The sequence below is a fragment of the Astatotilapia calliptera genome, chromosome 17 (genome assembly GCF_900246225.1).
Source record: "Astatotilapia calliptera chromosome 17, fAstCal1.2, whole genome shotgun sequence".
NCBI classification, from domain to species: domain Eukaryota; kingdom Metazoa; phylum Chordata; class Actinopteri; order Cichliformes; family Cichlidae; genus Astatotilapia; species Astatotilapia calliptera.
In genome coordinates, this window is record NC_039318.1 from 17042760 (window position 1) to 17058918 (window position 16159).

The window sequence follows — 16159 nt, forward strand, 5'->3', positions numbered from 1 at the left end:
CTGCAGCAGACAGCCGTCTCGGTCTTGTTTTCTATCTATGTTCACCAGTTTTGAATTTATTGTAAATTTATTTTATCAAAGTGAAGCTGACTTGAATCTGGTGCTGACATCGTCACTCTTGTCAGTGTTATCTAATGTTTCTGTGAATAATATGAAATTAAAAACATTTGATGGATATTTCACAGTGTGGTTCTTTCACCCATGGAAACCATAGAAATAAATGACTTTGCATGAATCTGTCTTGTTTTTACTCTGAGGTCCTGTTTCTGTCTGATGACGTTTAAAAGTATTCAAACTAGCCCCTACACTCAGACATCTTTATTTTTATGGTTTAGTAGATTTTGATTTGCCAAACCAGGTTTTATATTGAGATTTTTCTTCTGTAACAGGTCTTCTTTATTACAAAACAACAACTTTGGCACTTTTATTATTTATTTGTAAAGAAATTATTTTCACAGTTCACTTATTCATTTTTTTACTACATTATTTGTTGGACTTTATGCAAATTAGTGCATATGTGATATTATAACTCGTTTTATAATAAATAAGAAGCACACAAATTAAAATATTAATGTAAATGATCGCCTGGGGAAATTAAGAGCTCATATCAGTTAAGTTTTCTTGTTTTGTCCTTTTTTTCCACTTCCACTAGGTGTTCTGTAACTTTACAGTTGATATTTGAAAGTAGAGTAACTACTAAGTAGATCTGTCTGTGTTGATGCTGAAAGATTTATAATCTGATTCTGACTGTAACTGTTAAGATGATTATTGTGCACGTGCCATTCAGGCCTTCTAACAGCAAAAGAAAGCATTGATACCGGTGGTACATACTGTCAGTATTTAGACGGTGACATGGGTTGTGTAATTTGGCCTCCTTACATCATCACAATTTTTTTTGACTCAAACACTGTGACCGGTGCAACCAATCAGAATGACTTCAGAGCGTGATCACTTTTTTATTCGTTTTATCCATTTGTAATTCATTCTTATGCTAAAAAACGCTCTCAGTATTTGGACAGTGACACATTTTTCTTTAACTTCAGAGCTCCAGCATCTCTAGTGTGAAGTAAATGATGGTCACTGTGTTAATGACACAAAAACACAAAGTTACAGTTTGGTCCAATAGTATTTAAAAAATTGCACAATTCTAAATTTTGTACAGCAACACAAAAATGTCTTTTAAGTCCAATGCTCAATAATGATGGATGTGTAGCTTTTCAGCTCTAATCCAAAGGGTATAATCAGAGTACTGTACATAGTTTTTAGGAGTTACTAATATTCTTATAGAGTATCAGATTTTCAGAGGCTTCAAAGTCGTTGGACAATTTGAAGTCTAGAAGCTGTGGACATAACAAAGTGATGCTTTCCTCACTTGAGATGCTCAGACAGGTCTCTTTACCTGCAGTTTTGTCTGAATGAGCATGCTCTATTGGGTTTGAAGAATACCTCATTATTCTTCACTGACCAGTTTTACAGCATTTGATAATCAGTGACAGCATTTCCACTGCAGCCCTGCAGGCTGGATCTAACTGTTTCACAGCGCAGTAACCATGCTTTATTTCAGGCTAATGGTGCTGAACTTACAGAATAAAAATGTTTTACTGGATAAATACTACAATGATTAGAATAACCTTTGTTTGCACTACACAGTTTGAATTAAAAACACACACACACACATTAAAGATAATATGCATGTTCAGACATACAGACACATGATCAGCTATGTGGTATCAGGTTCACTCCATCCATACAAATAGACACAAACTGAACTTTACCTCCGCTTAACTTACTTAACCGTAAACCTTCATCTGTCCATGTTCAGAGTGAGTGACAGCATTTTACAGTGTCAGAAAATAAGGGAATATTAGAAATGCACAGTGATAGGGACGAGCTGTCAGAGTGCTCACATAATGTTATCTTCATAAACATAATCGCAGTAACCGAAACAAATACTCAGAAAGTCTGCAGTAATCTTTAAATTCATGTAATCAATAATACTTTCATAAAATGAGACATCCAAAAATGTGCACACAATATGACACATTTAACGCGTGTGAAATGTTGAGCAGTGTGCAGAAGCTTTGGTCTTTGTCAGTGCCCTCAGACAGAACACCTCACACCCACGGTGCACAAATCCACAACGTGCACCACTCTACAATGTACATTTACACCAAATAATGTTGACCTTCGAAGCTTGTCTGTCAGATCAAATCCTTGTGACATCACGGTGGTTAACAGTGAGTTTTTATGGTTAGGTTAGAAAACAGCAACAGTGCTGCAGTTCCTGTATGAACTGAACAACTTTGAAAATCTAAGAAACAGTTAAGCTTCTCTCCTCGAAAGCTAAGAGGGACAGACTGAACATGCAGACTGAACGGACTTTGTCACACTGGAGCATGAAACGAGGAACAATCATCAATCAGGAACGATCATATAGCCCTGTCGTCTTATTTGCTGTGATTTAGTGTGCGATTGTGTCCACGGGCAGAATTTTTTCATCTGGAAGTGACCTCATTCTCAGATGTTTCACTGACTTGATCACAAAATCTCTCAAACTTTTCGCCCTTTCAAAACTAAAACAGCTGAGAGAGGTAAAGGTAAGACAAATACTAATGAAACAAATGCAGTTATGCACTTTTATTTTCATCTGCTTTGAAACATGGGTTTAAGAAAAGGTTTCTTCTGCTGCTCCATTTGAAGCTGTTTGCTTGTGCTGCCCTCTGCTGGTCAATCAGGTGATCTTCCAGAATCTCTTAACTTTTGTTAACACAAGTGTTTAAATGAGCTTCATCTTTGTCTTTGTTTCATTATTGCTAACACTGTGAGGTGGAATCTCTGAAAAGATGGCTGAAGTTGTGAAGAAGGAAAATTAAAGCATTTATTTAACCATTAAAACATTACGAAAGCCTTCAAAATCTAGTTTTAGTCTAAGAAAACTTTTTTTTAAAATTAATCTTTCCAGGTTGCAAAGATAAATAAGGATATTAATATCAGGCTTACAAGGAATTAGATACTTTACCAAGAAATCATAAGGAGCAACCCACATAGCAGACAAGTTTGGCCCAGATCTGGTGTCACGCCAGCACTGCTAGCTGACTTCTGGCATGGTAAGTGGTATGTCATCCAGATATGGGCCAGGCCTGGCAATGATGCAGGTTTGACAGGTTTGTGAGTGTACACTTTATCCAAAACCTAGTGAGGGTTTACTCATGGTTGCCATCGGGTGGCTGTACCTCAGGAGGTAGAACAGGTCCTCTAGTCTGCATGTCAACAGTGTGAATGTGTATGAATATTGTTAGGAAGCACTCAGTTTAGAGAAAGTGTTTGATTGGGTGAATGTGGCATGTTGTATAGAGCACTTTGAGTAATCCGTGAGAGTAGAAAAGCGCTTTGTAAGAATCAGTCCATTCACTGTCTGAGCAAAGTTTCGTATTGTTACTTTTGCACTGTTGTGTTCCGGCACATGTTGTTATTACATGGCTTGATTAGAGTACACATTAGGCTGACATCTGGGGCTGGAGCTGAAACTGTTCTGGGACAGGCACGGGCACAGGGCAGCACTGTGTCTACAACTGGTACGTGGCTGCACACAACTTGCACATAGCCCACATACCGCAAAGAATGACGGCCCTTTGGTGGCCCAGATCAGGTTTGCCAGAGCTAATCCACACATGAGCCAGCACAGGACCACCAGTGTGTCTGCATCTGGCCTTGTGCTGGCCCATCTGTGGGCCACCTCTGGCAAACCAGATCTGGGCTAGTTAATGTGAGATGCCAAAAAGTGAGAGGGAGACCTTTCAGTGATGCTTTTCAGAAATCGGAGAAACTCCCCACAAACATCCAGGTTTTGCTCTTTCAGCTGGGCTGAGCAGATGTGAATGTCTGACTGAAGGAACTAATGAAACAAGAAGTAGAAACCTCCTCAACAGGATCTACACTGAGCTCTACATCACAGAGGAACAGAGTGAGGGAGTTTATACCCAACATGAGGTGAGGCAGCTGGAAACAGCTTCCAAGATCCTCCATGACACTCCAATCAGGTGCCAGGACATCTTTAAAGCATTGCCTGACCAACAGAAACCCATCAGAGTGGTTCTGACAAACGGCATTGCTGGTGTTGGAAAGACTTTCTCAGTACTTTCTTTCTCACTTCCGGTATGATGGCGCCTGTGTTTGGCTCTGCCGCTGCCGGTTGTAGTTTGTCGCGCTCTACTACTGTTGTGTTGTTTTTTTCTGCTCTACTGTTCTCACTCAGTTTTAATGATGTATTTGCGGCCCTGGTGTATGATCGCCTGGCCTTGCTATCCATCCGATCCTCTATGATGCCACACGATGTCTCGTCGCCCTCCTCCATTAGCTGGATCCTCGTCAGGCGATTTCAGTGGCCCCTCTAGACCACGGAGAAGGAGAGGGAGAAGAGGAGGTATTCAGGTAAAGCTCAGGATGTACTGGCGGCGTGGTTTGGCTGGTAAGCGACGTCGAGCGTGCGTTGTCTCCTGTGTCCAGAAAAGCTCCATGGAGGGGGACTTGTTTTCCACGGCCTTGTTTGGATACGCTGGGCCCGGCTCTTTGAGACCCTGCCACCTCAGGAGGGTTTATCCAGACTCTTTTGCGGGCTGGCTTTTTCTTCCCTCGGTGAGTGGATTCTATGAGCGGGACGGCTCAAACCCTGTGTATTTACGTCCCTTAACTCGAGCCTCTGCAAATAACGAGGCTTCTAGCTCACTGAATATGGCGCTTTTTAACGCTTGATCTCTGTCTAATAAATCATTCTTGTTGAATGATTTTATATTATCTAAAAAACTCGATTTTTTATTCCTGACTGAGACCTGGCAGCGGGATGTAGACAACTCATCACTTGTTGAACTCTGCCCAGATGGCTATACTTTTATTACCCAGCCTCGGTTGTCTGATCGGGGTGGTGGGCTTGCCGTGGCTTTCCAGGACCGTTTCTCCTGCCGCTCCGTGAAAACTGGACTTTTTCGCTCGTTTGAGCTGCAGCTGCTTAAAATTGGTAACAAGGATCCTTTGTACTGTGCTGTGGTGTATCGTCCACCTGGATATAACAGGTTATTTTTATCGGAGCTCAGCGACTTCTTATCCGCTACTATGAAGCTGTCTAGAGTGCTTATAGTTGGGGACTTTAACATACACGTTGATGATGACTCCGACCTATTCACCAGAGACTTTATGAAAATTATTTTCATTTGACTCAGCATGTGTCCGGTCCTACACACAGCAAAGGCCACACACTGGACCTTGTTTTTACTTTGGGTTTAAAGGTCGTTGATATTATATATAGAACATGTAGATATAATCTTTCATAACCCAATTGGATGTGTTTAGATTTTAAACCTGGAGCACAACATTACAACGTCCCAGTCACTGAGCTTTTCTCGAAAAAGGAAAAAGTCAATTTTATCCTTCTGTTACTGTGGACCACCATCTTCTCAGTTTTCTACACACTTGAAACACAAGCACATACTACCATGCTGCTGATCCCAAATCGAGTCTTGCACTTTAGAATCAATACATTATAAATGATTTTAACACTACTTCAGACAACATGTTTCTATCAATTATCACATATAAACGTTGTACATGTACAACATTTACATTGTAAAGCTACAATGAAATTTCCAGAAACCAAAGGAATATTTTTGGCTTACATTTTCAAATGTATTCTGTGACAACAAATAAAAACATAAAATTATTACCAAAAGAAAATGTAAAGATTTATTGATGGATGTTGTGTATATTCATAAATTGTATGAGTTAAAATTGTGAAATCAAGGAAGTAAACTGACTTAAGAGTCTCCAGTCTACAGTGTGGACTCTCCAAAGAAAACACGCATCTGTTTAATTCCTGAATTCTACAGACTGTTTTCACTCAAGTCCAGAAGCTTCAGATGGTAAGGATTGGACTTCAGAGCAGACACCAGAGCAGCACAACTGATCTCTGATAAACTGCAGTCAACCAGTCTGAATTGTGGGGGGAAAGAGATAAAAACAATGATGATCCTATCAGATGTGTTCAGGTTTTAAACATGTAGCTCACTTTACTATGTCCTAACCAATGAGCAAATACCTCTATTTCTGTGTTTTCTGTGCATTCATGTATATGTGTGTCTTTGTGTCTATTCAGAAAGATCAGTATTAATGATCAAACAGTGGATTAAATAGACAAAAAATATTTATTCCTTATTCATATATATTCCTTATTCCTTATTCAATACAAATATTTGTGCGCGCGTGTGTGTGTGTGTGTGTATATATATCCCCACAAACTGCATGCCTTTGGACGGTGGGAGGGAGCCGGAGTACCCATGCATACTTCACACAGAAAGACCCCGGCCTGATGGTGGAACTGAACTAAGGACCTTCTTGCTGTGCGGCAACAGTGCTAACCACCGTGCCTCCACACACACACACACACACACACACACACACACACACACACACACACACACACACACACACACACACACACACACACACACACACACACACACACACACACACACACACAGTGGTCCCTCACTATAACGCGGTTCACCTTTCGCTGTTTACCGGATTTTTTTGTGTGCAATTTTGCATGCTTTTTTTTTCTTACAGCGCATTGTGTTCTGCATCCTGATTGGCTGTAGACCATTGTCAATCCATCTCGTGCCGTGTCTCCTGTACAGTACAGAATGTGTTCAGCTTGTCAAATTTACATAAATCTTTGATCGCTAGCAGTGTGACTCTGAAGTGCTGTACTGTAATTTTGTAGGTTTTCTGCCCAGCAAACACAACAATGTCGACAAAATGTTTTGCATCATCAAAGGCAACCGCCATACCAACCGCAAACCTCGTTTACTTGCATTTGAGTTCATCTTTTCATTTCTTCACATCTTCTAGCAGCTTCAGAGTGTAGGGATTCATGCATTTTCATTTACACGACTGTTTTCTGAGGGGAGACACAAATCCCTTTTTGTGAGGACAACATCATAAAAGCATAGTCACAAAAATCACAGCATAAAAATCTGATAAATCAAACATGCAGGTGGATCACCTGCTGAGGTGAGCATCTCACAGCTGTTTCTTTTTCATTTGCATATTCTGAACCACAACAACTCTGCAGATTATTTCTGTGTATGACACTAAGACACTTGCAGTTATGTATGCATCAATTTGAATTGGTGTAAAGTCTGTGCTCATCACTGTGTTGTTTTGAATTTGAGCGCCACACAGTGGAATGTAGAACTGAGCCAACACAATTTTTGACTTAAAAGTAATGAAAACTAGTCATAAGAACAGCCTTTAGTAAATATTTTTCTTACGAATTCTTAAATTTTAAATGAATGTTTTTTTAATTAACAATTAAAAAAGATTTTTTCTTTTTTTTTAAACTTTTTTGTAAAAGTCAACAAAATTGCTCTAAAATATGTGAATGTTTGTGGTTATTGATCTACATTTTAATGGCAACATATAAGAAGTTTATATATTTTTTAATGATAATCCATGTGTATGTGTGGGGTTGTATTATGGCGATGTAGCCACTGGATGTGAGCGTTGAGCTACTAAATGTTAAAAACTGGCTGTGTGAAACTTTTATTTAAGAAAAAAAATAACCTCTTTTTATTTGTTTCATTCATTTATTCATTTGTCTGTAACTGTTTTGTTAAACTTTTTGTAGTCCTTTGTTTACTTCGTTGTTGCTTAGTAAAATGTTGCAAAATTGATTAGGACTAAATAAATAAATAAACTGCACTTGACCTGTCCAATTAAAAATTGTGAATCTATTTTAAATGCTATAAAAATGTAGTTTAAGAATAATTCTGAAACAATGAGTTATGCACAGTAATGCTATTAATACTAACAAGAAGAATAATTTATACGTTCATATTTTTATCGTTGTGTGTAAACTATGTCTGAGATAAAAGTTGTAATTTCTTGTTTTTACGTGACGGTGTTTTGCCGTTGAACTCCGGGCTTCGTTGTAATGTTTCGTCACGACTGCTGGGGGCAGTGAGGAGCCGTGTGGCCTGAGGACAGCCAGGATTTAGAGCGCAGAAGAAGAAGTCTGTGTTCCACGTGAGCTGGTCAGCATGGCACCTCCGGGAGGAATAAACAAACCGAAAACTGTAAGAAATCCTGTTTTTCCTTCTGTTGGTCGGTTGGAGCCGAGGGCACATTCAGGAAACAATAACGAGTCAGACAGATGTTAAAGTTTTGTTCACACCCCCCTACAGTTATAGTAATGAATCAGTCCTTTGAGACAGTTTCCTCTCCAGTATTGTCAGTTGCGGGAAGTCGAATATAGCCTTAAAACATTTTGAGGAATTGTTTTAAATGTGTTGGTGCAATCCTTTTGTGAGTGGAGCGCATTGTAACTTCAGGAAACTGGGACACCCTGTGGACGGCAAGTAAACTGCATCGATCGAAACGTCACGAGACAAACAACAGCTACAGCTCTAAGAAGAATAGATTATACAGTAACCGGAAGCAGCAAAGGTGCTCTAATGGCTTAAATTATTATTTTTATGGCTGTTAATTTCTAACATGGCAGATGCACAGCTGCAGGTTTTACACTTTGAAGTAATCGTTAGTATGTTCAGGTCTTTCTTCCACAGCCTGGTGGAGAAATCCTTTTAAGCCATCAATGGACAGTTACGTTTTCCAAGCGGGTCACGTGAGAAACCGTGTCTGTTGTGGAGCTAAACTCAGTTCTGGTCAATGATACTTTTCTCTCTTTATAAACTGACGCTGGTGTTACAATCAGTCTGTGAAAACAGTAAAAAGTGCAGTAAAACAACAACAACAACATGTTAAGATTATTTAAGCTAAACTGCCAGAAAAGTGAGCCCTGCTACAGGCTGGCGACTATTCCAGGTGTACCTCACCTCTCACCCTATGGTAGCTGTGATTGGCTCCAGCCCCCCTTCCAACCCCACGACCTGGAATTAGATAAGTGAAAGAATATGGATGAATGAATGCCAGGAATAAAAACAAAAAAACTATATGTGCTGTTGTTACTGTGTTCGTAGTTTGAATACTTCATCTGCAGTTTGCAGTTCTCTCACTGAAAAAAAAGAACTGATCATCTGTTTACGGCTTCATATGCATATTACTTGAGAGTTGTCTGCCATATTAAATGTGATACAACCACAAATCACTTGTGGAAGACTCACTCTACTGTGGCAACCATGTCCAGTGTCTATGATCAAGATAAGCGGTCCCCATTTACAGGAAAATGGAAAGTTTTTAAAACTCTGTTGGTTTCCAGTGTAGCTGCTAACACTTTAAACCTAACTTTGTGGTTTCAGTTTAAATCGGCTGCAAGACACATACTGATTTATTTACCACCTGCTTCAAGATTACATTAAATGCATCAATAACAAACTGTGGCTGTGTCTTGATTACATTGGGTTATGTACATCACTCTCTGCTGCAGATGTTTCATAAACACAACCTGTTGGGTCGTTTCTCTGTAGCTTTTCTTGTGTGATAAAGTGTGACTGAAGTAGATGGAGCTCAGTGAAAAGAAACACTTATTACTATGTCCTCAGAATGTCAACTCCAACTTTCAGAACAAAATATCCCACAGAGCATTTTTCGCCCAGTTCTCATCTACCCCTGATTTAGATTCTAACCGTCAGTTTCAGATCTGCATTGTCTCTGAGTTTAAGTTGTTTGAGTCAGCTAATTCAAAGAAAGCCTGGATATGTTTCAGCTGTTGTTGTTTGTTCCTTCATATCTGATGAGGAGCTCTAAACACTCGAGTGTTTCTGGCTTCCTTGAACGTGTCGTGGTTCTCTTGCAGGAGTTGGGGAAGAAGCTTTTCAAGCGCCGGCGAGTTCTGAGCCGTGAGAAGAGGAAGCGGCATCAGATCGTGGGAGCTGTGGTGGATGAAGGTCTCATCACCATCCATCACCTGAAGAAGAGAAGGTGAGTGTCAGCTGACCCCCTCCTTCCTCCACCTTCTCATGGCCGCAGCGCGTTGTGACATTTTCTGTCCCATCAGGACGAGTCCGAGAGCCAACATCACGCTGTCAGGGAAGAAGAAGAGGAAGCTGATTAAACAGCTGCAACACCAGCAGAAGGAGAAGGCCTCTATGGAAGGTAAAGAGTGCCAAACCTTCTGACTGACTCTCTCCTTAAGTGTTTTCAGCATCTCTCAGGTACTTCAGTCGGTGTTAGTGTGCGGCTCTGGTTTCCAGACCTGTGTGGTCCACTAAGCTTTAGACCTAAACATATGAAAGACCAGTTGGGATTTCTCCGTTTATTACTTTACATTAATTAATCTTATTTTGAATTTGGGCATGGATGAAAATTTACATACGCTCTGGGTGTTTATGGAAAAATTGGAAAAATGTAACATCCCAAGAACAAAACTCTCATGCAGTCATAAGATAACCTTAACAAATAGGTAAAGCATTTGGGATGCATTGTTTTTATTATTTCCAGTCTTCGTAATTTATCTCTTCTTGGAAAACTGCAGACTGTGGCAATGCAAAATTATGAAAGTTTTGACTTTTCATTGAAACTCAAATGCATATTGTCCACTCTGCCTCAAAGGCTTAAAGACATCCACGTGGCAACATTGAACGCTAGTCATAGCGCCACCTAATGGCAGCAAGACGTCAGTTTTAGCTGATTGATATGACATTATCACCAGTGCTGGGAAGGTTACTTTTAAAATGTATTCCACTACAGATTACAGAATACATGCCCCAAAATGTATTTTGTAATGTATTCCGTTACGTTACTCAATGAGAGTAACGTATTCTGAATACTTTGGATTATTTAATATATTATCATGCTTTTTATAACTACATTAATGTACTATTGCTGTGTGATTTATTACTAGTACTGAAGGTTACTCGCCAAACCAATACCAACTACATTTTTAAATCCTAATATAAAATGAGTAACAGTAGGTGGACATTAGGTAAGGCTGCACTTTTTGCAGCGATCTTGTATAGAAAACTATACGGCATCCATCCCACTTTGGATGGAGCAGCTCTCATTTCTAGAAATATGGACAAATTTATTAAACCCCCCAAAATATGACTATCCAGAGTTGGGACCAGGAAGCAGAGTTGCAGTCTTACACGCTTCTCTGCAGCTTCTCTCCTCCTGCTACCCCCCCAAAAACCCATCTCCATAGAGACTGTGTCGGCTCCCAAACAGACAAAAAACAAACTAAAAACCAGCAACAAACAACTTAAACATAAACAATTACAAAGAAAGAACAACAAAGTATCCACATCTGAACCAAAGAGTAAAACAGTGAAATGTGGATTATTAAATATTAGGTCTCTCTCCTCCAAGTCTCTGTTAGTACATGACTTAATAATTGATCAACAAATTGATTTACTCTACCTTACAGAAACCTGGTTGCAGCAGGATGATTATGTTAGTTTAAATGAATCAACACCCCGGAGTCATTCTAACTACCAGAAATCTCGAAGCACAGGCCGAGGGGGCGGTGTGGCAGCAATTTTTCACACCAGCCTATTAATTAATGAAAGACCAAGACAGACTTTTAATTCATTTGAAAGCCTGATGCTTAGCCTCGTCCACCCCAGCTGTAAAACTCAGAAACCAGTCTTACTTGTTATCATCTATCGTCCACCTGGGCCTTACACAGAGTTTCTGTCTGATTTCTCAGACTTTATATCTAATTTAGTTCTGAGCTCAGATAAAATAATTATTGTGGGTGATTTTAACATCCATGTAGATGCTAAAAATGACAGCCTCAACATGGCATTTAATCTGTTATTAGACTCAATTGGTTTCTCTCAAAATGTAAAAGAACCCACCCACCACTTTAATCACACTCTAGATCTTGTTTTAACATATGGCATAGAAACTGAACATTTAACAGTGTTTCCTGCAAACCCTCTCCTGTCTGATCATTTCCTGATAACATTTACATTTACAATAATTGATTACACAGCGGTGGAGAGTAGACTTTATCAAAGTAGATGTCTTTCTGAAAGCACTGTAACTAAGTTTAAGAATATAATCCACCCACTGTTATCATCTTCAATGCCCTGTACCAACATAGAGCAGAGCAGCTATCTGAACGCTACCCCAACAGAGGTCGATTATCTTGTTAATAATTTCACCTCCTCACTACATATGACTCTGGATACTGTAGCTCCTGTGAAAACTAAGGTCTCTAATCAGAAGTACCGGACTCCGTGGTATAATTCTCAAACACGTACCCTAAAGCAGATAACTCGTAATCTGGAGAGGAAATGGCGTGTCACAAATTTAGAGGATCATCATTTAGCCTGGAGAAATAGTTTGCTGCTTTATAAGAAAGCCCTCCGCAAAGCCAGAACATCTTACTATTCATCACTGATTGAAGAAAATAAGAACAACCCCAGATTTCTCTTCAGCACTGTAGCCAGGCTGACAAAAAGTCAGAGCTCTTTTGAGCCAACAATCCCTTTAACGTTAACTAGTAATGACTTCATGAACTTCTTCACAAATAAAATTTTTATCATTAGAGAAAAAATTACCAATAATTATCCAACAGATGTAATATTATCTACAGCTACTCTTAGTACCATTGATGTTAAGTTAGACTCTTTTTCTCTAATTGATCTTTCTGAGTTAACTTCAATAATTACTTCCTCCAAACCATCAACGTGTCTTTTAGACCCCATTCCTACAAAACTGCTCAAAGAAGTCCTGCCATTAATTAATTCTTCGATCTTAAATATGATCAACCTATCTCTAATGATCGGCTATGTACCACAGGCCTTCAAGCTAGCTGTAGTTAAACCTTTACTCAAAAAGCCATCTCTAGACCCAGCAGTCTTAGCTAATTATAGGCCAATCTCTAACCTTACTTTCATATCAAAAATCCTTGAAAGAGTAGTTGTCAAACAGCTAACAGATCATCTGCAGAGGAATGGTTTATTTGAAGAGTTTCAGTCAGGTTTCAGAGCTCATCACAGCACAGAAACAGCTTTAGTGAAGGTTACAAATGATCTTCTTATGGCCTCTGACAGTGGACTCATCTCTGTGCTTGTCCTGCTAGACCTTAGTGCAGCATTCGATACTGTCGACCATAATATCCTATTAGAGCGATTAGAACATGCTGTAGGTATTACAGGTACTGCACTGCAGTGGTTTGTATCATATCTATCTAATAGACTCCAATTTGTGCATGTAAATGGAGAGTCCTCTTCACACACTGAGGTTAATTATGGAGTTCCACAGGGTTCAGTGCTAGGACCAATTCTGTTTACATTATACATGCTTCCCTTAGGCAGTATCATTAGAAGACATAGCATACATTTTCACTGCTATGCTGATGACACCCAGCTCTATCTGTCCATGAAGCCAGATAACACACACCAATTAGTTAAACTGCAGGAATGTCTTAAAGACATAAAGACCTGGATGGCCGCTAACTTTCTGCTTCTTAATTCAGATAAAACTGAGGTTATTGTACTCGGCCCTGAAAAGCCTAGAAATATGGTATCTAACCAGATTCTTACTCTGGATGGCATTACCTTGGCCTCCAGTAACGCTGTGAGGAACCTTGGAGTCATTTTTGACGAGGACATGTCCTTCAATGCACATATTAAACAAATATGTAAGACTGCGTTCTTCCATTTGCGCAGCATCTCTAAAATTAGAAATATCCTGTCTCAGAGTGACGCTGAAAAACTAGTTCATGCATTTATTACTTCCAGGCTGGACTACTGTAATTCATTATTATCAGGATGTCCAAAAAACTCACTGAAAAGCCTTCAGCTAATCCAAAATGCTGCAGCAAGAGTACTGACAGGGACTAGAAAGAGAGAGCATATTTCTCCTGTTTTGGCTTCCCTTCATTGGCTTCCTGTTAAATCCAGAATTGAATTCAAAATCCTGCTCCTCACATACAAGGTCTTAAATAATCAGGCCCCATCTTATCTTAGTGACCTTGTAGTACCATATCACCCTATTAGAGCACTTCGCTCTCGCTCTGCAGGCCTACTTGTTGTTCCCAGAGTATTTAAAAGTAGAATGGGAGGGAGAGCCTTCAGTTTTCAGGCCCCTCTTCTGTGGAACCAGCTTCCAGTTTGGATTCAGGAGACAGACACTATCTCTACTTTTAAGATTAAGCTTAAAACTTTCCTTTTTGCTAAAGCATATAGTTAGGGCTGGACCAGGTGACCCTGAATCCTCCTTTAGTTATGCTGCAATAGACGTAGGCTGCCGGGGGATTCCCATGATGCATTTAGTTTTTCCTTTCCAGTCACCTTTCTCACTCACTATGTATTAACAGACCTCTCTGCATTGAATCATATCTGTTATTAACCTCTGTCTCTCTTCCACAGCATGTCTTTTATCCTGTCTTCCTTCTCTCACCCCAACCGGTTGCAGCAGATGGCCGCCCCTCCCTGAGCCTGGTTCTGCCGGAGGTTTCTTCCTGTTAAAAGGGAGTTTTTCCTTCCCACTGTTGCCAAAGTGCTTGCTCATAGGGGGTCATATGATTGTTGGGTTTTTCTCTGTATCTATGAAGCGCCTTGAGGCGACTTATGTTGTGATTTGGCGCTATATAAATAAAATTGAATTGAATTAAACTTATTGTTTCGGAGGAAAACACGAACACGGTGTACAGTCGAGTCTTAATAGCTTACTTACAACTGGGCTCGTCAGGCACTGTTTTTGGCTGCTGTGGTTATTGTTATATTTACATGCTTCCAGCTCCTGTTTCTGCTTGGTGACAACTCGTACTTTCGATTCTCCTTTTTCTCCCTCCCTCGCGCTCACAGACACATAACGGGTATGACAGTCCATTCTCCCTGCAGCACTACACTGCCCATGAGGCTACATTCTTTAGGGCTATGCCTTTAACACTCTGGCTATCACCTTCATATTAAATAATGTTTTGAATAATAATTACAAAAATATTTCTTCACGTCATTATGCTGGCGGCAAGTAGAGGTGACATGGGCCGTGAGACCCAGGCATTAGAGCCTCTTAATGCGTCTTTTGTTTGGGTCTCCACCGGCATGGAATTACCAAAAATAGAGAGGGCATAGCCTAACAGGTGAAATAGGACTGTACTGCTGTGTAATCCATTTATTTCAACAAAGTAACTGTATTCTGAATACCACCTTTTTAAATGGTAACTGTAACAGAATACAGTTACTCATATTTTGTATTTTAAGTACATAATGTACAATGTACATGTATTATGTTACTCCCCAACACTGATTATCACTGTGTGTTCTACACGTTACATACTGACACAGATGATTAGAGAGTGAAGGTTGGTTTTTTTTGGGGGGGGGGTTTAACACCACATAGTGGACACAGGAAATGATGCATTTGTCCATCATCCAGTTAGATTCCACATGTTCTGCATCAAAGCTGACTGATCATCAGCTGCATTTTGTGTTGTTTTTCAACTTCTGGTGTTTTATTGATACTTTTTTATGACACTAAAATAAAATTGCTCATCATTCGTCTCTCTGTAGTGGAATCAACAGCAGCACCACAGAAGAAGCACAACACCTCATCAGCTCAGACCAAGAAGAAGAACAAGAAGGCGTCCGGATGCCAGGACGATGTAGAGATGGTGGATGTTGAATGAAGATATGTCTGCACTATGAGTCCCTGCTCAGACGTCCATGCCGGCGCCTCAACTTTGAGACTAATGGACAATAAGGACGTCCGTCCTGTAGTTTGTTTCTGCAGAAGAAAAAACTACAACAGTTGACATGGAAGCCCCTTTCTGCCAAAAATGTTTCCCCTCAAATATTAATTGAGCTGCTTTTATTTTAGTTGTAAATAAATCTGAATTTGTTTGAGGCTCACACTGTTTTATTTTTATTTGATCTTTTGCAGATTCTTAACCAAAACAGCTTTAATCAATCATTTAAACAAAAAACTTGAGGTTATTCTAAGTTAAATTAGTATGTTAGTGAAAAGACCAAATGTCTTTCTATGGTGTAAAAGTTTTGTGAGAATTAAAAATGTAACTTCACTGGCAAAAATATGAAAAAATATGATATTGTTTTAAATTTACTGTCTGAAGATATTTTTGTAATTTTTGACTAACCAAAGGCATTTTACACTTTCATTTTGTTATTTGGCAGAAATGGGTTTCCATATGTGATTGGGTTTTTATTTTATATCTCTGTTAGCGTCGCAGCACCTG

General features: G+C 39.6%; 1 protein-coding gene across 1 annotated transcript; it reads left to right on the forward strand.

The window, feature by feature from the left end:
- The first annotated feature begins 7998 nt into the window (after positions 1-7998).
- c4h11orf98 (chromosome 4 C11orf98 homolog) lies at positions 7999-15813 on the forward strand. The gene is made up of 4 exons (XM_026146666.1): positions 7999-8126; positions 9806-9930; positions 10007-10104; positions 15477-15813. Exons 1-4 carry the CDS (start codon positions 8091-8093, stop codon positions 15590-15592), a joined length of 375 nt encoding a protein of 124 aa, XP_026002451.1. The 5' UTR covers positions 7999-8090; the 3' UTR covers positions 15593-15813.
- Positions 15814-16159: the final 346 nt, after the last annotated feature.